At 35.4% G+C, this 25,509-nt stretch overlaps 2 protein-coding genes across 3 annotated transcripts; both read left to right on the plus strand.

Moving 5' to 3' along the window:
* Positions 1-601: 601 nt before the first annotated feature.
* Positions 602-15,302, plus strand: LOC108489187 (methyl-CpG-binding domain-containing protein 9). Its single transcript, XM_017793528.2, has 10 exons — positions 602-1,292; positions 3,428-4,139; positions 4,326-5,420; positions 5,522-6,214; positions 6,725-7,030; positions 7,853-8,191; positions 8,871-8,969; positions 9,599-10,030; positions 10,739-12,961; positions 13,631-15,302. Exons 1-10 carry the CDS (start codon positions 796-798, stop codon positions 13,928-13,930), a joined length of 6,696 nt encoding a protein of 2,231 aa, XP_017649017.1. The 5' UTR covers positions 602-795; the 3' UTR covers positions 13,931-15,302.
* A 2,678-nt stretch (positions 15,303-17,980) lies between these two features.
* LOC108487394 (peptidyl-prolyl cis-trans isomerase, chloroplastic) lies at positions 17,981-20,770 on the plus strand. Of its 2 annotated transcripts, none has more exons than XM_017791726.2 (7): positions 17,981-18,222; positions 18,512-18,790; positions 18,869-19,068; positions 19,475-19,710; positions 19,961-20,103; positions 20,221-20,292; positions 20,380-20,770. In XM_017791726.2, the coding sequence occupies exons 1-7, from the start codon at positions 18,073-18,075 to the stop codon at positions 20,605-20,607; spliced, it is 1,308 nt and encodes a 435-aa protein (XP_017647215.1). In that variant the 5' UTR covers positions 17,981-18,072; the 3' UTR covers positions 20,608-20,770. The 2 variants fall into 2 exon arrangements, with proteins under 2 accessions (XP_017647215.1, XP_052875188.1); XM_053019228.1 differs by having other exon boundaries at positions 18,079-18,202.
* Positions 20,771-25,509: the final 4,739 nt, after the last annotated feature.

The raw sequence follows: 25,509 nt of genomic DNA on the forward strand, positions 1-25,509 counted from the left end.
GGTAAAAACTCAAAGTTAATATTGAGTGACTTGGTCTTTCCTACAAAAATTAGAGTAATTTAATCATTGTTAATTTGAAAATGAGCAATAAAAGATAATTAATTGCAACATTAACATTTTTCATCAAATATACATAAATTTGATTGATATAATAACAATTTAAGCTTTCTATATTTATATATTTCATGTAAATATTGACAAACGTATAGATATTGCGAACTAAATTTATTAAATCAAACCAGATTGATAAAATATGTGAATTTTGAAGACTAAATTTATTATTATATGTACAATTAAGGTAAAAAAATTAACATTTTACTTTCCATAAATTTAATATTAAAAATATATATTTATTTTTATATTTTATTATAAAATTAATAAAATAAATATTTATTATTTCATTCTAGGGTGTAGAATATCCTAATTAAATATAAAAATATATTAAAAAAGGATATATTTATCACAAAAAGAAAAACCTCAAACTATTTGACTTCTAGTTATCCCCGTTCGAAGACAAGATCCCCAAACCAACTCTTTCCTAAACAGAAAACAATTTAGACTTATTTCCACGTGTCAGTGTAATAAAGCGAGTACTGTAAATTTCCTCCTATCCAAAAAATAAATATAAAAATAATTAAAAAAAGCTTCTCTCTTCTCTATTTTAATATTTTCCTCTGACAATTCTGTATATTTTTTTAACCTTCGGTTCCAATTTTTTTAAAAAAACTTTCAGAAAGAAATGTATTTGTTCTTCGAAAAACCCCGACTCGGATAAAGAAAAAACCAACAAAAAAAATGGAACTCTCCGATTCGAACGATTCAAAGCCCGAGACTCGTTCACCCCTCGGCATCGATCTAAACGAGATCCCTTCTTCTTCTTTTGCCGAAACCCTACCCGACTCCGACTCCGCCGAACCCGATTCCTTTTCGATTGTTCGGGCTATCCACGAGAATCCCGACCCGGCTCTTGGTGAAGCCGCCGGTGTTCCCGTTGCCAACGAGGAGGAGCAGTGTGGTGTCTGTGGCTTGTCGGCGGCGACGCCCGGTGGAGGAGGAGGAGGAAGAGTGGTGGTTTGTGATGGATGTGAGCGAGGGTTTCACTTGGCATGCTCCGGGGTTTCCGAGAAGTTGCTTTCGGGGGCGGAGTGGGTTTGTGGAGCGTGTGTTGGCCGCGGAGTAAGGAGTAAACGGTGGCCGCTTGGGTTTAAGGCCAAGAAGCGCATCCTTGATATTAATGCTTCCCCGCCGAGTGATGGTGACGGCGATGGTGAGGAGGTGCAGGAGTTATTGAGGTAAAACTTAAAGCTTAATATTAGAAACTCGAGTTTAGCTTTTTTTAATTGAAGCTCTGTAAGTCTTTTCAGCCTGCATTATTGTTAACTGTGTAGTTATGACTTAAGAGTTGAATAAATTTGAAATGTGGTTTCTGGGGATGTTAGATATTGATTGCTTGATTTATTTCTAGCGTTCTTTAGCTTAATGTGTTAATTTGGAGATGGGTTAGGGCATTTTTAAAAGCAAATAACAGGCAAGTAATTGAATATTGACTTGTTTATTTGTGTACTAGTAGTGGAATATTGTGCTGAGGGTTAGTTAAAAATTGCAATGCATGTTGACAGGCAGATTGTTTGCGTTTGTGTAGTGTGTGTGAACTGTTAGATATGGTCAGGATGTTTAGGTAGGGTGTACCCGTGATTCATCATAAGGACATTAATTATACTCAATGGTTTTGAAGCTGATCAGTGGGTGTAATTGAACTGGTTGGTAGCTGTAGATTGTACAACTAGTCATACTGCTTATGAGATAATTGATGTCTTTTTGGTTGCTTTTTAGCAGTTTACTTGATTTAAATGTCTATAAACGAATCTACCCCCATTTTGCCTGTAAAGTTTGTCCTGAAATTTGTAAAGACTACTAGCTGATGCCTGATGGTGGGACAGTTTGATGGTGATAGAGAGTATATGTTAAGTAAGGATTTAAGATGATTAGTCCTTTTCCATGAATTGAAAATTCTGGGGGTTGAAGTTGAATGATTTGCCATTGACCTGAAAACTGTGGTTCTGCTGGTACCATGTCATTCTTTTGTTCCTTGTTTGAATATTGTTTTCCTTACAAGTGTAATTTGTTGCTACCTTTGGCATGTGAAGGGTTATGCTGCTCTTACACATGGATTGTAGGCTTTTGGGGGTTTTTTTTTTTGGGGGGGGGGGGGTGTTAGTTTATTTTGATTATGCGAAGATGTATCAGTTCTGCCATTTTCACTGAACCTTTAGGGTATTGACTATGTTGGAACCACCTTGTTGACCAATGCTATGACTTTCTCATGCAGTTTGAGTTCGTACAGTTGAAACATAGAAATTACTGCCAAAAGATAGTATTTTCTTTTGCATTTAGAGCCTTCTTCGTGCTCATGAATTTCTCTATACAAATAAGAATGTATAAACCAATCTTGTCATCGCACTGTATGACAATTATTGTTTTTCTATTTGAAGTTGTGTTTCAATAGTCTTTAACTGTTTATTCCATAGGTGTTCTACCACTGCCAACATCACAGCATTGTACCGCATTTATATTATATTGACTATGTTGGAACCACCTGGTTAGCCAATGCCATGACTTTTTCATGCAGTTTGTGTTCGTACAGTTGAAACTTAGAAAGTGCTACCCAAAGATAGTATTTTCTCTTCCATTTAAAGCCTTCTTCATGCTCACAAATTTCTATATACAAATTAGAATGTTTAACCCAAGCTTGTTGCGGCACTGTACAGCAATTATTGTTTTCCTCTTTGAAATTGTGTCTCAGTAGTCTTTAACTGTTTATTCCTCTGGTGTTCTACTGCTGCCAACATTGCAGCACTGTATTGCGTTTATATTCTTTCTCTTTCATATTGCTGCTCAATAGTCTTTAACCTGTTTATCTGTGAAGTGCCTTATTGCTGCTAACTTCCTTAACATGCTTTTTCATTTCTAGTAGGTTGTTTCTTGATTCATAGATTGCGCTTCCTTGTGGAAGTGGTGTTATGCTACTCTTCTCCTTAGGTAGTCACCTGTACTAGTTCTCATTTGATAGATTGAGGAAACTCAAAATTCTAAATGGATGCTGTTTATCTTGTCCTGCTATGTTGAAGCTTTGTTTTGTCTATACCATGATGAAACTGTTTCCAAACATTAAGTTCTGTTAACTTGGAACAGTGGGAAATCAGCTAACATGTTTAATACCACTCTTCCTGTGCTATAAAAGTGGTGTACTTAATAGTATGTCTCCTGCTCATTTACTTACTAGTGAGAAGGTGCTATTCTCTTATGATTTAGCTCATTTTTTTCTTCCTTCAGTTCATCTTGTTTGAATAGCTTTATTTATTTTAAATTTCTCTTTAAATTTAAGTTATTATATATCATCACTGGTTAACATATATCTTGGTTCCAGACAGCACACAGCGGGTGACAATTCTTTTGTTGGCAATCGGTTAGGTGCCCCCTTGACTTGTATGAATTCCTTGTATGCGGGTAATGGGTTTGGCTCTCAAAAAGCTTCTAGGATTGTGACACATGCTGTTAAAGTGGGTTTTGAAGATTTATTTCATTGTATGCGAACTAGAGATAGAAGTTTTGATGAGGTAGATTTGGGTTCTCCGCTAGGGTCTTTGAGGAATAGTAGTAATACAGCTATTAGATTTCCATCTCGGAATCCGAGTGACATTTTTTTGCAGCGTCTTAGAGAATTTGTTTCAGAAAGACATGGGGTTCTGGAGGAAGGTTGGCGTGTGGAACTAAAGCATTCCATGAGCTGTGACCTATATGCAGTTTATTGCTCTCCTGATGGGAAAACATTTGACTCAGTGTTAGATGTTGCTTCTTATCTTGGGTTGAATCTGAACCATAGCCCTATGGACGCTGAAATAAAACGTGAGGGGGCTTCTCTTCAGGAAAGATTGCATCTGCCAAGAAAAAGGAAGTCAACAAGGTTTTCAATAGCCAGTGGATTTCCTGAAAATAAGGAAAGTTTGATAAGTGGTTATTGCAAGGACTTTGCATGTGATGGTCAAATTCTGGAAAAGTATGCCAACAAATCTTGTATCATGAAAGTCACTGAAGCTGTGCAAGATGAGAAGGGTAGCTCTGGATCTGAACAAATTAATGTAAGCAGACTTGTTAATTTATTTTTTCTTATTTGTTTGCAGCTCATAACATTTCTATTTTTTCCTTTTCACAAGTAGCTTATATTATTTCTTTCAGCTAATTGTCATGTTGAGTTGGTGAAATCTAAGTGCTTTAGATTGAGTGTCCTGATTTTCTTCTTCTTCTTCTTCTTTTTATTCCTACAGGATGGGCTTCCTGTGCAGTTTGAAGATTTTTATATTCTCTCTTTGGGGCTCATTGACATGAGACCTTCTTATCATGATGCTAGTTTGATATTTCCTATAGGTTATAGGTCTTGTTGGCATGATAAGATCACTGGGTCACTTTTTGTATCTGAAGTTTTAGATGGTGGTGATTCTGGACCTATTTTCAAGATCAGAAGGTGTTCATGCTCTGCCTTGCCCCTTCCAATTGGGTCAGCTGTCCTATGTTGGTCCAAAGTTGAGCAAACTCCTAGTCATAATAAAGAAGGGGATGTTACTTATTATAATAACAAAGAGTTCGATGATGATGGATGTATTCAAAGGATCCTTACAGATCCTTGCCCACCTACGGAAAATGATCTCTTGACTTGTTTGAGAAGTAACTTGAAGGAAACATATCTTGTTCAGAATATTGACGAATCCCAACTTGAAGCCGGTTTCATGTGTGAAAAATTTGGAGATATGTTAAGAGATGAAATTGGTGAAATTTCAGTGGAAGAACATTCCTCATCTGCAGCATGGAGAATAATATCTCAGAAATTTATTGATGCCTGCTCTGAGATAAGTAAAAGGAAGGGTGCTCTGAAGTTTTTGTGTAAGCATGCAGGAAAAGAAATTAGGTCATCAAGCTGGGATATGATGGATGGAAAGAATAAAGAGACCCATACTCCATTAGCTAAATTCTGTGGCTTCCCAGTCTCTCTCTCCTTTCCTTTTGTGTATCAGCATAATGAGCTGGAGACTTGGTCTGAGGAACTGACAAAATGGCTGGGACAGGATAGATTTGGACTGGATGCTGAATTTGTACAAGAAATTATTGAAGAGCTTCCTGGTATTGAGGCCTGTTCACGGTATGAATCTTTGAGGAAAAGAAGTTCTTATTCAGGATCATTAACAATCAGAAATGGTTTCCTGAAGATTAAGACGCCAGATGGGCTTGAATGTGAGGGAGAAAAAGGATTGGATGTGTTATTTGGGAAGTCAAAAAAGCCCCGTTTGGTTGATGACCGTGGTCCTCCTCCAGGGAAGCCATTGTGGCTGAGACTTCCTCCTGAACTTCTTGGTGACTTCCATCAGGTATTCATGTTTGTTAGTTGAGGAAATGGATATATATTCTATTTACAGTAGAATTTCTTGTATGAGGATCTTAATTATACTTTCTATGTTTATATACTCAGGTGTGGGAGTTATTGTGGCGCTTTGGTGAAGTAATGGGTTTGGAAGAAGCTTTTTTAGCAAATGAACTCGAAGAGGAGCTTATAAATCCCTGGTCTAATCACTCAAATTTCCTTCATAAATTTGACAGTGAAAAGCCAGGAGTTGATGTCCAAAGTTTATCTAGAATTGATGGTATGGGTGAAAAGAATGTATCACCTAGCAGTGATTCCTGTATGGCAGATTCTACTGAAAACCCACATCCATTTATACAGATGGAAACAGGAGAAATGATGGAAGCTGACCAGGCAAGGCTTGCATCTCTTAGTTACAGAAGATGCTTTGGCGTGACATTGACAAAGGTTCACAGCTCAGTGTTAGGGGTGCTAATAAGTGAGCTGCAATCAAAGGTTGCCGCACTTGTTGATCCAAATTTTGATTCTGGTGAGTCAAGATCTAAAAGGGGAAGGAAGAAAGATTTAGATAGTACAGCTCCTGCTAAAAAAGTTAAGCTCAGTCTGCTCCCAATTAATGAGTTGACCTGGCCTGAATTAGCTAGAAGATACATATTGTCTTTCTTATCCATGGATGGGAATCTTGACTCAGCAGAGATCACTGCCCGTGAGAGTGCTAAAGTGTTTCGTTGCTTACAAGGTGATGGTGGGGTGCTTTCTGGTTCACTTACTGGGGTGGCTGGGATGGAAGCAGATGCGCTTGTAAGTTTGGCTTTTGATATTTTGATTTTTTTGATAAACACTTTTCTTTTAGAGATATTGTTGAAAGCTTGGAAATGCTTTCATCAGGAATTGTTGTTTGTGTGCATCTTTCCTTCTCACTTAGCACTTTCCTTGTGATCATATGTCAAGATCTGCTAATGATATGCATGCTAATATGTTATGGATTTGAATTCTGCTTCAGTGTTTATCCTTTTGTGGGTATGCTTGATTGCACTCTTTATTTTATCTTATGCAGAATGAGCAATTGTTTTAGAACAAGTTTCTGGGTGTTTTGCTTCTAGGTGCTGCTTTTATTTTAATGTTAAACTGATTTTGCCCCTTGGCATATTATGATAAAATAGTATAGATGTATTGAAGCTTATTCATTGATGGAATTGTATGCTGGAAACTAATTCGTGTGCTGGTTCTAGTTTTTTTTGTGTTTCATACTGATCATTACATACATGAGTTCAGAAGAAGATAATGTTGTGAATTTGGTTTGAACTTCAGTTGCTTGCAGAGGCTACAAAGCGAATTTTTGGTTCTTTGAACAGACAAAGCGATGTTCTGACAGTAGAAGATGAAGGGCCTGTTCAAAATGTTGCTTGTGAAAAGAATTTTGTCAATGATGGTGATATTCCAGAGTGGGCAAAGTTGCTGGAACCTGTCAGAAAGCTGCCAACAAATGTTGGAACTAGAATCAGACGGTGTGTTTATGAAGCTTTGGAAAAAGATCCTCCAGAGTGGGCAAGGGAAAAATTGAAACATTCAATCAGCAAGGAAGTTTATAAGGGCAATGCTTCAGGACCAACAAAGGTACCATCTTACTAGTGAAATTTGCATAAGATAAGAATTCAAAGGCATGTAGATTTTTCTATATTTTTTAACATATGGTGAGGGATCAATTTGTTATGTCGTCTTCTGGGCATGATTTATCTTTAGTTTTTATGCTCAAAATTTTCAAACAATTATTGTCTGTGGGGTGCGGGTTGGGACGTTGGCCTAAATGCTGCTGGAGACAGAAAGATCAAACCACTTGTTTATGTGATTTAAAGCTTTTATGTTGCAGGAAAGCAGGAATCTATGCCATATTTATTGATTTTGTTGTACTGCAATATTTTATCTTATGTCTTATTATATTTTAGAAATTTCATATTCTGACTGCTTAAACTGGCCCTTTGGCCTGCACTTAAATATGGTAAATTTGCAGACCAAGTTTGGATTAGGGGTGGGAAGGGAAGGTAAAAGAGAGGAGTTGAAGGCGAAAACTTTCTCCTTGTTTGGATATGTTTTTAATTAGAATTAAGGGAAGAGTATTTAACAACCATCCATTTCCCTTAAATCTCTTCATTTGTATTTACATTTTGTTGTGTATTTTTTACCAGAAGTGTGAATGACAATTAAGCAGGAGAAGTACTGGTAGTTTTGAATATTATAGGATGCTTGTAAAAGAAAGAAGCGCATGATCTTTGAGCTTGAATGTTCTATCCTTGAATTAATTGTTATCCTTTTTATCCTTCTGAAGAATTATACTGTCATGTTTGTCTTTTCTAATTGCTCTGTCCTTCAGAGTTGTGTATGTAGTAGTAAACATGATTCTGATAAAAAACATCTTTCTCTACCTTTTATTGAACACAGAAAGCTGTTCTTTCGGTGCTAGCTGATGTTCAGAATGAATGCTCAACACAAAAACCTGAGAAAGAAATAAGTAAAAAGAAGATTGTCTTATCTGTGTCTGATATTATCATGAAAAAATGTCGCATCATATTACGTCATGCTGCTGCTGCTGATGATTCAAAGATCTTCTGCAACTTGTTGGGGAGAAAGCTAATGAATTCCAGTGATAATGATGATGAGGGGCTCCTTGGATCTCCTGCCATGGTGTCTCGTCCTCTGGATTTTAGGACTATTGATTTGAGATTGGCTGTCGGGGCCTATGGTGGATCACATGAAGCTTTTCTTGAGGATGTTCGTGAGGTCTGTCCATTTCATTTGTTTCCTACTGCTTAATTGTTTTTCTGGTTGTAACCTCTCTACATCTTTTGTTTCTTCTGACTTGCCTTTTGCATGGTTTTTGATGCATACAGCTTTCTGTTTTTCTTCTTCTTACTTTTTCTGTTGATAGACCCTTGCCACTGGTTTATTCTGCAGCATTTGATGATGTTACATTAGTCTAAGATTGTAGGTTTTAGACTTTTGTGCATCAATAAATATAGGTTACATGTGTTTGCATGAGTGAAAATTCTCTTAACTTTGCCTTTCAAGTTAACTTTTCGCCTTTTTCTGTGCCTTTTATCTTGGAAAGGAGTATAAACCTTAGGAGTTTAGTACGCTCAAATATTGCTTTCACATGCTGTAGTTGCTTGCTCATGTGCCTGGATTGCCTTTACTTTTGCTTTTTCTGCCTTTAACCTTGCATGATTCTTACTCTCAATGCTTTGATGTATGCCACTATTGCAGCTATTATCTGTTTCATTTATTTGTTTTGGAGCTTCGTTTACCAGGATTATCTTTGTACTTCTCTTGTTTTCTACATTTTTTCTTCTGAACTTTTGATCCAGGTGTTATGTTCATGTTTAGAGGTTGGCTGCCTTTCTCAGTTTGGAACTGTGCAGATGTAATTCTCCATCTAATAATTGTTTCTTTTGCGTGGCAGTTATGGAGTAATGTTCGTACTGCTTTTGCCGATCATCCTGATTTAGTTGAATTGGCAGAGTCTCTATCCGAAAACTTTGAGTCCTTGTATGAAAAGGAGGTTCGTTAGTTCCTTTATTTTTCATAATATTTCTTTGCTAGTAAATTTCTTTAACATTAACTGGCCAGTAAGTGCCTAAATATTTTTGTACAATGAATTTTGCACACTGATGTAGCTTTTATAAATGGAGTATTGATATGTTGTTCATTTTTTGTGAAAAAAAACAGTGTTTTTAGTTAGATCCTCTTAAATTAAAGTTGAAGGTTAATCTTTCTTCAAATTAACTAACATATATAAAATAAAACACTCACAGTAGCACAATAAACTAGTGATAGGGTTGTCTGTCAGGTGCACTAACAGTTACGTTCAAATGAGCATAGCCTCATACTGGAGACATTGTGCTATGTGATTGTATTTGCCTGTTTCGCTGACTTGCATACAAAGATTGTTCCAACTATAAGTTTAGGAATTTGATTCCCAGTTGGACATGATCTTGAGGAATTATGGCTAGATACTTCCTCATTTACTTCATGAGTTAGTTAACAACAGCCTTTTGGTGCCTGATCAATTATAAATAATTTGCCATGTACTCTAGTTCTCTGTGGTCATTCCCCCATTAGTGTTGCTTGTTTTGCATCTAGACCTAGTTTGGTGGTATATTAGTTGTTAATTTATTCATTTTGTGGCAGGTTCTTATCCTAGTTCAGAAATTGGCGGAATATGCTAAATTGGAATGCTTTGATGCTGAAACAAAGAAGGAAATAAATGATATACTTGCTTCAACAAGTGATATCCCTAAAGCACCTTGGGACGAGGGAGTTTGCAAAGTGTGCGGTATTGACAAAGATGATGATAGTGTTCTTTTGTGCGACACTTGTGATGCTGAGTATCATACATATTGCTTGAATCCTCCACTGGCAAGGATTCCTGAAGGAAACTGGTATTGCCCTGCTTGTGTTAGCAAACGTATGGTTCAAGATGCATCGGAATCTTCACATGTTATCATCCGAAGGAGAGGTAAAAAGTATCAGGGAGAGGTTACCCGTGGCTACTTGGAAGCACTTGCACATTTAGCAGCTGTGATGGAAGAAAAAGAGTATTGGCAGTTTAGCGTTGATGAGGTTTGTCTTTGAACTTTGCTTGGTGTGCATATTTTTAGTCATATTGTCTGGTTAACCTTTCTTTTTTAGTATTGTACATGAAAACATTGATTCTTTTGATTGCTGTTGACTGCAAGTCTCTGAATTTTGCTTATTGTTTTTCTTTTGCTACATTTCAGATCAAAAATAGAAGCTATCGTGTTCTTGCTTGTTGTATGTGTCCTTGAATGAAAATGCATTTATGGTGGCTATTTTTACCTTCCTGTTGTTATCGTGCACTTATGCGTTTCTTCTTTTTTTGTTGGGTCTATTACCTGGAATTGGGCCCCTGCTTTTGTTTAGGCTTGGAATTGACTAGAAACTTCCATCATATCCTGCATTTTACTACTATTTGCATCTTGTGGCTCTGTTCCGCAGCAAAAGAAGTTATTTTTGTACATTTATGTTATTATGAGATCAAATCCTTGCATCTCCTTACTAGAGCATGTTAATGTCAGCCATAACTTATTTTATATTCTAATGCATAGAAATGATTCTCTGGCTAATTAATGTACATTATGCTGTCTTTTTAATTAAAGGTCATTGTATCAATAGAAAATGGCTTCAATGACATAGGAAAGTAGGATTTTTTGTGCTAACATGAGTTTTTGGGTTCTTTTTTCATAACGCATACTGATCTTGAGCTCTCTGTTTATTTCATAAATTAATGAAATTTATATTCTTGTGCAGAGAGCCTTCTTGCTCAAATTTTTATGTGATGAATTACTTAACTCAACTCTTATCCGTCAACATCTTGAACGATGTGCTGAAACAACATTTGAGTTGCATCAGAAATTACGTTCTGCATATATAGAATGGAAAAACCTTAAATCTAAGGAAGACTTTGTTGCTGCAAGAGCTGCAAAGTTCCATACAAGCATGATTAATGCAGTTGGAGATGGTGTAAAGGATGGTACTGATCAGATTCCATCAGATGGTGAAAAGGAGGCTGCCGTCCTTAATGGTTCAGATAAACATGCATCTAGTACTCATACAGAGAAAAGTTTTACCAGTAATGGTCAATGCTTTAATTCAATGGATACTGAGGCTCAGTTAAAGGGTGAACAAGCCAATGTGGATGTGAGCATGGTATTACCTGAAAAAAGCGATAAATCCTTTGTAACAAGTGAGTTGCCTGTATCAAATCCTTTGCCCCAGGAAATTGATGACTCAAGGAAAGAAACAAACCTCCATGGTAAGTTGGAAGAGTCTAAGGGAATGGATGTGGCTTCTCCATCATCTCCTTCAGATTGTAATGGACAGTGCCAGTCTTCTGATGCGACAAGCCTGCATACAGCTAAGCAAGTTCCTTCTGTTGCTGAGAATGAGTCACAATCTCACCATCTTGAGTTGAGCACTATCAAGAGTGATATTCAACATCTGCAGGACTTAATTAATAGCTTAGAATCTCAGCTTTTAAAGCTATCTATTCGTAAGGAGTTTTTGGGAAGTGATTCTTCTGGCCGACTATACTGGATTTCAGCCATGCCAGGTGGCTATCCTCAGGTTATCGTTGATGGAAGTTTGGTAGTACGTAAGAAGAGGAATTTTCTGGGCGATGAGGTACGGGGGCACTGCACATCAGTTAACTGGAATTTAAGCTCTGCCACCACAGATAGTGTTTTTAAAGCACAGGGTTCAAAGGCTTCCTGTCCGTTTGTGTACAATGCCAAAGGTGCAATTTTGGCTGGTTCACCATGGGTTACATATCAGTCAGATGCAGATATCGAAGGACTCATTAATTGGTTGAATGATAATGACCCAAAAGAAAAAGAGCTGAAAGAGGCTATTTGCCAGAAGCTAAAATTCCAGAATTACCAAAAAATGAAAAACCAAGTTCAAGATGAGTGCCAAACTGCCTTTTCATCGTGTGATGGTTGTGATAAAGCTTCTTTTCCTAGTTTTCTTGTCACCAAGGCAGCAATGTTGCTGGAGAAGAAGTATGGTCCCTTCTTTGAGTCAGAAATAACTGAATCCTTGAAGAAGCAAGGGAAAAAGGCAAAGGTGATTATTGAAGACAAAATGTACAGGTGTAAATGCTTAGAGCCTGTTTGGCCCTCCAAAAATCATTGCATCTCTTGTCACAAAACATTTATGAGTGATGTCGAATTCAAGGATCATAATGATGGTAGATGCACTCCGGATCCACCTGCTAATGAGAAAGGTAAGTCAGTTGGTGATTCTTTAAAAAGGAAAGGGAATATGAGATCTGATGGTAACCGGGTAGGTTATACTGTTGACATGGAAATTGATGAAAATTCTAAAGCCGGGCATTCTGAGTTGAGTTCAAGGCTGATCAAATTTCAAAATGACGGAGTAGTTTGTCCTTATAACTTTGAAGAGATCAGTACCAAATTTTTCACTAGAGATTCTAATGAAGAATTGGTGCGGGAAATTGGTCTTATCAGTTCAGATGGCATTCCATCATTTGTCCCATCTGCTTCTCATTTTGTTAGTGACCCTACCCTAAGACTTGTTCCTTCTCACCAAGAAATAGGGGGTTTCGGGGCTGAATTGAAGGCTACTAAGAGGCCTGGTTTATCTCAAGGAAACTGGAGTGTGGCTAATGGAATCAATGAAGGCTTTTCTGATGATTCTTTCAGGACTGTTGCAAATGAGATTAAAGTGCAGAAAAACAGAAGACCAGCTTTGAGATGTTCAGAACAAAGGGATAGAATATCTTCTGCAGATAAGTATTCTCCTGAACTGGGTAGTGGTCACTGCTGTGTAGTCCCACAGTCTTCTTTAAGGCCCTTGGTTGGTAAGGTTTCACAGGTTTTGCAGCAACTAAAGATTAATTTACTTGATATGGATGCTGCACTCTCTGAAGAAGCTTTGCGACCATCTAAGGCATGCATGGAAAGGAGATGGGCCTGGCGTTCATTTGTTAAATCTGCAGAAACAATATATGAGGTTTGTCTAGATCCCTTTGGGCTTTCTTATAGTAGTTATTCCCTCCGTCCCACTAAATTTGTTACATTTTGACTTTTTGAGTGGTCAAAATTTTGCAACTTTGATATCTTATTTTTTTAAAATTTATTATTGATAGAACTTTGAAAGAACAAATTTCAATGAAGTAGTTTTTAACTATACTTAATTGTAAAATTTAATTAATTAAAATATTGAAAATAATTGAGTCAAAGTTTAAAAGGTTTGACCTCAAAATATCAATTGTGTCATTTTAATTGACACAGACGGAGTATTATTTTTGTAAATTTTAACCATCATTCATCATTGACCACATTTGGCATCTCTTAAAGGTGGTAGCACCGACTAATTTGTTCGTATACCTTATGGAGCATATTGTATTTGGTTGGGTTTGTTTACTGCATTTTTGTCATTAACTTTTATCTGATTGAATGTTAGTTTCTCTCAAGTGACCTTTTCCACTTTGCTGTTTCTGGTTAATGTAGTCATGACCCATTAATTGTACAATGCATGTATTGGTTGAATGGTTCGTTGGATTAATCTGTGCTTTAAGGACTGATATAGAAGTTAAAGTTTTTGCTTCGATATTCAGTTTTATTTCTTAAACTTCATTGATTTGGTGGGATTGGATATAACATCCTCTTGTATTTTCAGATGGTCCAAGCAATAATTGCATTGGAGGAGATGATTAAAACCGAGTACTTGAGGAATGAGTGGTGGTATTGGTCATCGCTATCTGCAGCTGCAAAAATTTCCACCGTGTCTTCTCTTGCTCTACGTGTATACTCACTTGATGCTGCTATTGTTTATGAAAAGTCATGCGACTTTAATTCAATTGACAATTTGAAGCCCAGCAGCATGCCAGGCCCAAAACTGCCCTCCAACTTGGATCTGCCGGAGAAGTGCAAGGTGAGTCGGAAGACTATCAAGAAAAGGAAGGAACCAGAAGGCTGATCTTTGTGAAATTTCAAATCCAAGAGGATCTTAGTTCAATCAAACTTGATCCCTGTGGCAAGGGAATCTGGTAGCAGGAATATTTCAAAAAGGATATCAGAGAGTCCTACAATCAGAACCAAAATGTTGGGTTTGTTGGTTCGGATTTGCCCCGACTGTTTGGACCTAGAGTTCTGGTGTCAGTGCCCCATGTATATATTGATAAGGCTAACATGCTAACTTGGATGCTTTGATTAGTAACCAGAATTCTTAGAAGCGTCTATGGTGTTGGAAGCTCCAGGACCAATTAACTAGCGAGAATGCATCCAATTTTGGACTGATTTCTGCTGCATCTTTTCGGTTACTTTCTTGGGAAGCAGAAGGGCAATTTGCCACAAAGAGAAAGATTATATACATATACAGCATGAATTAGTGTAAAAAGAAAAAAATGGTTGAAGTTGAGCAGGTGTAGACAATATTTCATTCTTTATACATCTCTCTTTCTTGTTCTCTGGTGCCCTTCTGTTTTTCAGCTGGTGTTCCATGCACCACAGTTCCTTTCGAAGAATGAAAATTGAAGCTTTTTCTTTCCATCTTTCTTTGTTCAGTTTGTTTTTATTTTTACATTTTGAGCTTCATAAAGTTGGCACAAGTGCTGACTGACAGTTGCTGGAGCTATTTGAATGTTGCCCAATCTTCATTTCTTACTTCTAATTCTGTAACTGTTTCCATTGAATTTTGATGCCTTCTCTGATTGCTGACCATTCTGAAATAGGGTTTGTCGTCATTTTTAATCAAAAGCTGCTTTCATGCAGCCTTTTCCATCTAGGAACATCGGAGGATCATGCTGTTAAATGCTTGTAGGAAAATACCAATTGTCTGCTCGGCACATAGAGACAGGTAATTTCTTCTTCTGCACTATTTCGTTTTGTTCAAAATATTTGGTTAAAAGTTTCCAGACTTTGACATGTAATTTACCCTACTATCCTTTTATCCTAGCTACCATCTTCCTCTTGCTTTCCTGCTTGCTATCTTTTTTACACTCTTTTCTTTTGGGAAAAAGAAGGCAGGGCTTGGGTCTTTGGTTGTGTTATTATAAATGATGTAGACTGCAGGGATCTTGTCTGGTTTGGTTCGGTCTTCAAACCCCAGTTTTAAGTGTTACTAATGCATCTTTGAGATAAATTTGAAAATTTCCTGTTTCCGGGTTCGGTCTGATGAGCTTGAATTAGTCATTCCAGGTCTGTGGTATCTTCATTACTATGAGCAATGTTGAATGTGATATTCCATTTTTCCCTTTTGCTTTTATTTTTATCTTGGTAAAGTTGTGGCACAAAGCAACATTTAGTCCTTGATATTTTTTTTTCAATTCCTTAAACATATTTTTTGTCTAGATTAGCTCCTGAACTTTCCTGTCAAACAATGTCATCTCTTTTTTCTTTTTTTTTTTAAATTTATTTTATATAAATCATCAGTAAGAGATGTTCATGTGGCACTTTGAGATTGCTCAAAATATATATAATTTTAAAAAAAAAAATCTAAAGAAGAGCTCTATAAAAATTAAAAAAACAATAAAATTATTTTAAAAAGTACTTGTTTGAAAAAGTGAATGTTGTAACGTACAACTCAATTGTGAGTTGAAGTGAATGTTGTAATGTTAAGGTAAAAGTTAATTTGTCTCTTGGAACATCATTTAAATGATATTTTATTAAAAAGGTAAAGTGAAGATGTGTAGGAGCATTTCTGTTTGGTCTTAGAAAAAAGATGATATGTATATTTTAGGGGGACATTGCCTGGAAATGATTTGAATTAATTATGTGAATGGTTTAGTGTTTTGTGCATCAACCAGACCAATAATTAGATGATATTTGTGAGTCCGGGGGATTTAAGGAAAGTGCTGCTGCTTATTTTATAGAGTGGAATTACTATGGATCAATTAATGCTGTGATAATGTTTTAGGTTATAAATCTGGAAATTATGACTGGACGGTGCCATAACTTTAATGATTCTTGGATATATATATATATATATATATATTACAACGAGCAATTACCTTGAAATTAATTAATTGCTGATGTGATCATGTCAGTAAAGTTAATCGATATTAATTTTTTTCAACATAGAAGTAAAATTTGTTGAGAGGTTAATATATATATATATATATATATTAAGTTGAAGCGTAAATAACAGTCATTACCCAATCACTTTTAATGCACATACCAGAAGCAATATATGTGACATGAACTCACCTTCCGAATTCCTTTGTGTTTTGTTCGAGCTTCATTTAAACACAAAAGATTTATTTTTTTTTATTTCTTTAAATTAAAATTTTTTATTTTAAGTCATGATTTTCTTTTTTTAACTTTCCCACCTAAACCTTTTTGCTCCTATCTAAATTTCAATTTTGTTATAATTTGTTTTAAAGCTGAAAAGAATGTTACTGATAAAAACGTGGTAGGTGGCACATTCTTATTAGAAAGCTGATAATTTTGGGGTAAAATGAATTAAAATAATGGTTGAGTTATAAAAAAAAGTTTAATTATTGAAGTTGGAAAATATCATGACTTAATTTTTCTTTTGAATTTTAAAATTGAAATAAAATATTCATAAAATTTAATGATTTGATATAATTTTAAAGTGTAATATTATCAAATTTTTGAGGATGTTATAGAAATGGATTAATTTGTTTAAAAACTAATTTGGAAAAGACCAAGTTTGGAATAATTAAATGATGTGAAATGTAATAATGATGTGTTGAGCATTTTGTAAAGAAACTAGATACTTCATATAACTAACATTTATGTCTGCCGGTAATGAGGAAACAATAATTAACAACACTTTGAACTAAGCAGTGCTGTTCTGATAAAATCGACATATTATGGTGGCCAAATTCAGTCTAAAACATCATCCGTTTCTTAACTGACACTTCCAAAATTCTTATGGATCACACACCCCTTTTATTATTAGCTTAAGATGTAGTCAATTTGTTGTATTTTTCGAAAATTACAATTTTTTTTGTCAAAATTAATATTGATTAGCAACTTAAATAAATAATTCAAGTTTCAAGTTTTAGTCTAATTGAATTTTACGATTCGAATAACTCGAATAATAGATTGACGTAAACACCTCTTTGGTTCCTTTTAATTTTGAACATAAACAAACTTGTCTTTCTCTCAACAAAATTATAAAAAAATTTAAAATATGTTCAAAATTTTAAAATATTTACATAAATTTCAAATTTTATATGTTTTAAAAATTATAAAGAATATATAAAGAAAGTAAACATTTTAAATAATTTTCTAAAATAAGTTAATTAATTATCCAAGATTATTGTACTAAAGTATGCTTTGAAAAAATTTTAAATATATATGGTTTCAAATTTATGTGCTAACCTAAAATTAATTATATTGTCACAAGATTTTAATTTGACATGTTTAATTTTTTAATTTAACTCAAACAATTTCACTTGATTCGATCTTGACTTGAATTTCATTTTACTCAACTTGATTCGAAAAAAAATTCAAATCGAGTTAAGATGATAAAATAAGACTCGTTAACTCGAAATTTTTTTACTTGATTCGATCGAACACTCACCCCTAGAAACTAAAGTGTCCATTGTCGATATTAATGACTAATTTTCTCGCAGCAGGTGCTTTTTAAAGAGGTAAATGACTAACCATGAAATGTGTTCCATTCCAATGGGTGGGGATTGAACCCCATATCTCATGGTTAAGGGATAAGGTGAGCAACCAAATGAGAATTTAGTCCATCTACTTTTTAGATTTCAGAATTCAGGTCTAACTGTTAACAATATGTATATTTTTTGATTTGTTTATGTGACATTTTAAAATTAAAAGATTATTCACTTGGTAGTCATGTAACTAAAAATGATATTATAATTAACCTGAATTTAAAAAATAAAGAAAGAAAATAATTGAATTAATAGTTTAACCTGAATTTTGAAATATGAAAAGTAAAGACTAAATTCCTAGAATTACAAGTATAGGAGCTAAATTCCTAATTTTTGAAAAGTATAGGGACTATACGCATATTTTTAACCATAGAAGTTGTATTTCCCAGCAATCTTATCTCTTCCTCCATCTCAACAAAAATCTCCTTTTCTTTTCCCCGTGAAATCTTTGATTTATAGTATAAGTGCTAACATGGCAGCTGTTATCTCTTGTAACTCTTACTCTCCTTTAGCTGCCTCTAAATGGATTAACCCAACACTCCCCACTAAAGCTTCAACCTTTCTAGCAACTCCCAAATATAATCCTCACAAGCATGTTCAGTGTAAGCTTCAGAATGGGCAGGTTGGGTTTTTTCTCTTGAGTTATAATGGTACCTTTTGATCATTAGTGAAAAGCTAGCATCTTTTTTCTTCTATATGAATTTGATCAAATAATATGAGTGATGAATGTCAATGTAAAGTAGAATACTGAAGTTAATTTCTTTCCTTTTTTCCGAGTAAAGATTGGTTTTTTATGCAATTGACCTGAAATAGATTGTTTGTTTTTCTTTTTTAGCAGAAATTGGTGGTAAAGATTAGTTTTTATGCAATTGATGTAATAAAAATATTTTGTTTTTTTTTTTTTTTTGCAGAAAGGGAGGCCATTTTCCCTGAAGGAATGTGCAATCTCCATTATTTTGGCAGCTGAGTTAATAACTGGAATCCCATCACTTGATGCATATGCAGCTAATCCTCCATTGCCAGATTTATCTGTTTTAATCTCTGGGCCTCCAATTAAAGACCCTGGAGCTTTGTTGAGATATGCATTGCCAATTAACAATAAAGCTGTTAGAGAAGTGCAAAAACCACTTGAAGATATAACCGAGTCTCTCAAGATTGCCGGTGTCAAGGCACTCGATTCCGTCGAGAGAGTAAGTCTCCCTTGCTTTTATTCCAACTCCAAGTTCAATATTTCTATATGCTTTTGGTGATAGTTCATAAAATCTTAGAATGTGAGGCAAGCGTCTCGAGCTCTTAAGCAAGGGAAAATGTTAATTATCTCGGGATTAGCCGAAGCAAAGAAGGACCGTGGAGCAGAATTGCTTGACAAGCTGGAAGTCGGGATGGAGGAACTACAACAGATTGTTGAGGATCGGAATAGAGATGCGGTGGCACCTAAACAGAAGGAGCTGCTTCAATATGTTGGAGAGTGAGTATCCCAAATCTTTAAAAAAATCTTTTGCTGCTTAGATCATCCATCCACTAAGAAAGACTTGATTCAAAAACTATATAATGTTTTAAATTCCATCTGTTTTCTGAAACCAACCTGAAAATGATCCATGTAGTGGTAAGTTTACTAAGCTGCAGATACGTGAAGTGCCTTGATTCATAATTCCTTAAAAAATGTATCATACACGAATTTAGTCTTCAAACAAACTGTTTAGTTTGTTAATTGTAGATATCTGGTCATAATGCCTTAAAAACCGTGTCATACTTTCATCGAACCAGTTAGTAAGGACTTAAAAGTTAAGCCTCTTACAAAATAAACTATTCTCATAGAGATACCTTGTCATTGACTGCAGCTGAGATCTTCCTCGGGAATTGGATTTCTGCAGTGTTGAAGAGGATATGGTAGATGGCTTCCCATATGAAGTACCAGAAGAATATAGGAATATGCCGCTTTTGAAGGGGAGAGCAGCTGTGGATATGAAGGTTAAAGTCAAAGACAACCCGAATCTAGAGGAGTGTGTGTTCCGTATTGTTCTCGATGGGTATAATGCCCCGGTAACAGCTGGGAATTTTGTTGACCTCGTCCAAAGGCACTTCTATGATGGCATGGAAATTCAGAGAGGTAACTCTTGATTCTCCTTTATCGTTCGAATGTTGCTGGTTGCCTTTAGAAGGGAAATTTTCAAAGATTGTTATATTACCACGTGCTTCATTTGTCATACCACTAAGGAAATAGAATGTCGATAGTGTGATAATAGTTGCCATTGATTACTATAGACATCAAGTTGACATCTACACTAATTACTATTAGTAATCATAGTTCATTTCAAAGATATGTGTAGAATTTAAGTTACTTCTTGGATTTGCTGCAGCGGATGGGTTTGTTGTTCAAACCGGAGATCCTGATGGTCCTGCAGAGGGCTTTATTGATCCTAGTACCGAGAAAACTCGGACAATACCATTAGAAATCATGGTTGATGGAGAGAAAGCACCTGTATATGAAGCAACACTGGAGGTAAGCTTTCTTTTTCTCTCATATTAGCGTTTCGAGCTAAATGAAACAAAACTTAGTTCAAATCCATGCTTCAAGTTTAACCGGAATTGAAAGAGTTTGCTATTTGTCTCCTGGCAGGAGCTTGGTCTGTACAAGGCTCAAACAAAGCTCCCTTTCAATGCTTTCGGAACCATGGCAATGGCTCGAGAAGTGAGAATTTATTAACTCGATTTTTTCCATCAGTTGTTCTTTGTTATGTTTCCTTTTCTCTTGACATTCCCTTTCAATTTCTGACAGGAGTTCGAGAATAACTCTGCCTCAAGCCAGATATTCTGGCTATTGAAAGAAAGTGAACTAACACCGAGTAATGCCAATATATTGGATGGTCGATATGCTGTGTTCGGATATGTGACTGAAAATGAGGATTTTTTGGAAGACGTCAAGGTCGGTGATGTTATTGAATCAATTAAACTTGTTTCCGGCCAGGACAATCTAGTCAATCCAAGCTATAAAATTGCTGGTTAGAAGCCATTTTTTTGGTTTAGGAATTGCATTGTCACTGACATCCAACTTAATAAGACTGCTTGCTTCATAATTCTAGTATTTATTTCAGCTGAAACTATAATTGATTGTTTTGTATTTTGAGAAGATGCTTAGTTGTTATATAAATCTGTCATTAATAGCGTCATATGTTGGTGTTCTTTTATCAGGGAAGATTCGGCATTCTTCCCCAATTGGTCTTCTTCTAAAAACTGAAGTTTCTTAGTGGCTAGACTATGATGTGCCTAAACCCCATTTCTTGACCAACAGCTTTTAATGCTGATACAGATTCCGTCATATCCTTATTGGCATTTCGTTTGAAATTACTTCCCCTAACCAACAAAGGGGTTCATTTAAACTAGATCACACATTAACACGACAGAAATGATTTATGCAGTTTGTTATTAATATTAGAATAAATCAGACAATTACAGATTTAACTATTCTATTTGAGTTGACAACCATTCTAAACTATTAAATACTGGTCATCTATTCAATAAATTTGAGCAATTATAATTAAAGCAAAAGATGTATGAATATTAAAGAATAAATTAAATCTCACAAATCCATTGAATCAAACTTCAATTAACCTTAAAAAAAATTAAAAAGAAAATAAAATAAAACTAAAAGTGAGTAGACATGTTTATAGAAAATAGACGAGAAGTTAAGGCTAATGAGAGATTTATAGCAAGCCTCACGTACGATTATCACCCGCCATTATAAATGCTTTGATTTGTTGTCGTTTGAGTATTCTCAATTTTACCCTTAAATTGTTGATGACTCTTGCCTTTTTGTTTATTTATTTGGATCAATATTAAATTTTAAAAAATTGCTACTTAATCATCCTAAATTTATAAAATCGATATTTACTATGGTGAGAGTCTGTTCTTCATATTGGCATATCATGCTCTCAAAGTGCATAGTTTATCTCTGGCCACATGCATGTATTATATTTTATATATTTATGAAAACAAACGTCATGCATATATGTATATATTGTATTAATAAAAAAAGATGGTGGTGAAAGGGTTCCCATGGAAATGACTTCATATAGGTATATATATATATATATAGTGTTTTCCATTAGACAAGGGAATTTGTGAAGGACTCCCATGAGTAGTTACATTCATCATCTATATTTGTATCATATCTATAATTTTACATGTTATATCTTCATTTCTTCATTCATCACGTAATTTCGAGCCAAGTAGTCTTGACTGATGGTGGTGATTCATTGTGGCAGGACCTTACTCTTCATATAATTTCAGGCTACAAGAGCCACAATAGTGCAATCGACCAACAATTTCTTATCGTAATCCTCCCCCATGCATTTGGGAGTTGGATCTATGTAAGCCTTTCACCATATGCGGAAGCAACACCACCATATTTTTCACAAGCTCCCTTCATGTGTTTAGGAGCAGTGCCACATTATTACTTTTCGTAAGCCTTCCCCTATGCGTTCAGGAGCAGGGCCACTTTACCACCTTTCATATGCCTCCTCTAAAGCCATCTCATTACCTTTCGTATGCTTCCCCCCATGCGTTTGGGAGCAGGGCCATCTTATTGTCTTCATAAGCCTTCCTCCATGCATCTGGGAGTAGGGCCATTTATTACTTTCTGTAAGCCTTCTCTTATGCGTCTAGGACCAAGGTTATCTTATTATTTTTCGCAAGTCTCCACATATGCGTGTAGGAGCAAGGCCACTTTACCATATTTCGTAAGCCTCCTTCTATGCATTTGGGAGTATGCCACTTTACCACCTTTCGTAATTGTCCCATTATGCATCTGGGAGCAAAGGCACTTGGGCTCTTCCATAAAACCTTCGGGCTTTTGGTGGAGGTGAGGCATATCTTCTACATTTAGGTCCCTCCATGAACCCTCTAGGCTTGCGGTGAAGGTGAGCCATATCTTTTACATTTAGGTCCTTTCGTGATTCCTTTGGGCTTTCAAAAGAGGTGGGGTGTATCTTCAACATTCAGGCCCCTCCATGAACCTTTTAGGTTCTCTACGAAAGTGAGGCACATCATCTTCATAAAGATCAAAGTTAAGTTAATGAATAAATTTTATAACTACGAGCACATGCACTTTATTTCTCCAGATCAACCACATTTCCTATGCACTTATCCAATATTACTCGTAAAAAACTTAGGCCAAAAGCTATATTCTCTACCATGATTTATAACAATGAATATTTTGCTCGCAGTTTAACAAAGCATTTTGCATTTCTTACGCAACGGATAATACATTTTCTTACGTTTTATATCACCAACGGATAGTATGCATTTCTTGCGTTTCATATTACCAACAAATGAGTCACATCTCTTACATTTTATATTGCTAACAGATGGCTTGAACTTTATCTATTTTACATTTCTAATAATTGCATCCGCGATATACATACGACACATTCCTACTGCATAACTCCGGATCCTTCAATTGACAACACACCACTCGAGTATACATTATACATTCTCAAATTGTCGAGCTAATGGGCATACCACCCGTTAAATCATAAAGCAAAGTTTATACAAGTCAACTATGAATAGAAATACCATTTGTAAACACATTGTTAAGAAGGGTACACATGGATTTCAAAAGCTTTACAAGGTATCGTATATTCTCGGGTCAACTAGCCAATAGACTGTACCCTCTACCCAACTACTTTGTTTGCAATGACTACCATTAGCGAGGAAAACCTGTAGATAGTCTCAAGGCACAGTCACTTTATAACGTACCTCTTAACTTGGGGGGAACTATTGTTATATCTCTACCTCAATTTGGACCTATTTGGACCTTTTATTGGGCCACCTAGGGCCCATTAAGTAGCATAACTGAGTAGGAACCCTGTTAGGATTTGATAATTTGTTTTTAGGTTGTTTGGATAATAAATCTCGTTTATTTAGAGATAGTTATTTGTTTGATTTATTCAAAGTTATTGAGTCATGTACTCCTTTTCTTTCTCTTTTCAATTGTGAAGTACAACTATAAAAAGCCATTTTCTCCTTCAATAATTCACATATTCAATTCTTTTCAAAATTCTCTTTACCTTACATTACCTTACATTTGGTATCAAGGCTTCCTCATGGGACCTGATTAATTTAGAAGCAGCAGCTTTCTAAGTGATATTTTTAGGTAATTGAAGATGGTAATAGAGAGTTCATTTGTGCAGTCTGCTGTTCTAAAATTTGATGGACATTATGACTACTGGGCAATGCTCATGGAAATCTTTTTGCGATTAAATGAATATTGGATCATAGTGGAAAATGTGGTACCTGCAGTAGTAGAAGGTAAAACCCTAACAGAGGCAAAGAAGAAACAGGTCGAGGATCAAAAGCTGAAAGATTTGAAGGAAAATAACTATCTAGTTCAAGCATTAGATCATTCAATCCTTGAGACAATCCTTAATAATGATACATCCAAAAGTATATGAAAATCTATGAAATAGAAATTTCAAGTTGCAACAAGAGTAAAACATGCACATCTACAGGCTATGCGAAATGAACTTGAGATTCTTAAAATGAAGACTGGTAAATCTGTTAAAGAATAATTTGCTCAAACTCTCACAATAGTCAATAAGATGAAAACAAATGGTGAGAACAAGACAGATGCTGAAGTGGTTTCAAAAATTATGATATCAATAACTTCCAAGTTTAACTATGTTGTGTGTTCCATTGAAAAATCTTAAGATACAAGTATCTTGACTATTGATGAATTACAGAATAACTTGTTGGTGGATGAACAACGCATCAACACGAGTTCTTTAGTTGAATAAGCATAGGCGTTGAAGATTTCTTCTAGGGAACAGTTTGGTTCAAGAGGTTGAGGCTGAGGTGGTTATAAAGGAAAATGAAGGGGGAAAGGCAGACAGAATCTTGATAAAGCCACTGTGGAATGCTACAAATGTCACAAATTAGGACATTTTCAATGGGAATGCTCAAATAAAGAGGCAAACTATGCAGAAACTCAAGAAGAAATACTATTGATGGCATTTTTGGATACAAAAGATGTTAATAAAGAGAATGCATGGTTCCTTTATTCGAGATGCAACAATCACATGTATGGAAAGAAGGAATATTTCATCAATTATGATGAAGGAATATTTTATCAATTATGATAAAAATTATAAAGATACAGTGAATCTAGACAACAACACAAGCTTGGCTGTAACAAGAAAGGAAAATGTAAGATCACTAATGGATGGAATGGTGCAGATCATCATAGGAGTTTTTTATGTGCCAAAATTGAAGAATAATTTACTAAATGCGAGGCAATTACAAGAGAAGGGGCTGACTGTTCTATTTCAACATGATAGATGTAGGGTATATCACTCTGAGAAAAGGTTGATCATGATACAAAGACGGTTGCAAATCGAATGTTCAAGTTACATGTTGTTATTGCAGTACCTACTTGTTTCAATACAACCACAGAAGAAAATGTTTAACAACTCTAGCATTACAGATATGGGCACTTGAGTTATAAATGTTTGAAAACACTCTAACAGAAGAAGATGGTCAATGGCTTACCAAAACTCAAGTCTTCATCAGAGCTTTGCAAGGAATGTATAGCGGGAAAGCAACACAAAGCACCATTTCCAAAGAAAAGCACTTGGAGGACGGCACAAATTCTTTAATTAATTCATGCTGATATCTGTGGGCCAATCAAACCTGCTTCAAATAGTGGAAAAAAGGTACCTGGTTACTTTATTGATGACTTCAGTAGAAAAAACTTGGGTTTATTTTCTAACAGAAAAAGTAGAGGCTTTTGTTATTTTTCAAAATTTTGAAGTTTGTATTGAGAAAAAATCAAATTCATTTATCAAATATTTACAAATTAATTGTGGAGGAGAATTTACATCACATGAATTCACAAAATTTTTTTATGACAATG

Source organism: Gossypium arboreum, chromosome 9, assembly GCF_025698485.1.
Source record: "Gossypium arboreum isolate Shixiya-1 chromosome 9, ASM2569848v2, whole genome shotgun sequence".
Lineage (NCBI taxonomy): Eukaryota > Viridiplantae > Streptophyta > Magnoliopsida > Malvales > Malvaceae > Gossypium > Gossypium arboreum.

Excerpts from the sequence above, each read along its gene's own strand:
- LOC108489187 (XM_017793528.2), top strand. The coding sequence starts at position 796 with ATGGAACTCTCCGATTCGAACGATTCAAAGCCCGAGACTCGTTCACCC. Across the intron at positions 6,215-6,724 it reads GGATGGAAGCAGATGCGCTT|TTGCTTGCAGAGGCTACAAA; the intron begins GTAAGTTTGGCT and ends TTTGAACTTCAG. Across the intron at positions 8,970-9,598 it reads AGTCCTTGTATGAAAAGGAG|GTTCTTATCCTAGTTCAGAA; the intron begins GTTCGTTAGTTC and ends ATTTTGTGGCAG.
- LOC108487394 (XM_017791726.2), top strand. The coding sequence starts at position 18,073 with ATGGCAGCTGTTATCTCTTGTAACTCTTACTCTCCTTTAGCTGCCTCT. Across the intron at positions 19,069-19,474 it reads CTGCTTCAATATGTTGGAGA|TGTTGAAGAGGATATGGTAG; the intron begins GTGAGTATCCCA and ends GGATTTCTGCAG. Across the intron at positions 20,104-20,220 it reads TATATGAAGCAACACTGGAG|GAGCTTGGTCTGTACAAGGC; the intron begins GTAAGCTTTCTT and ends GTCTCCTGGCAG.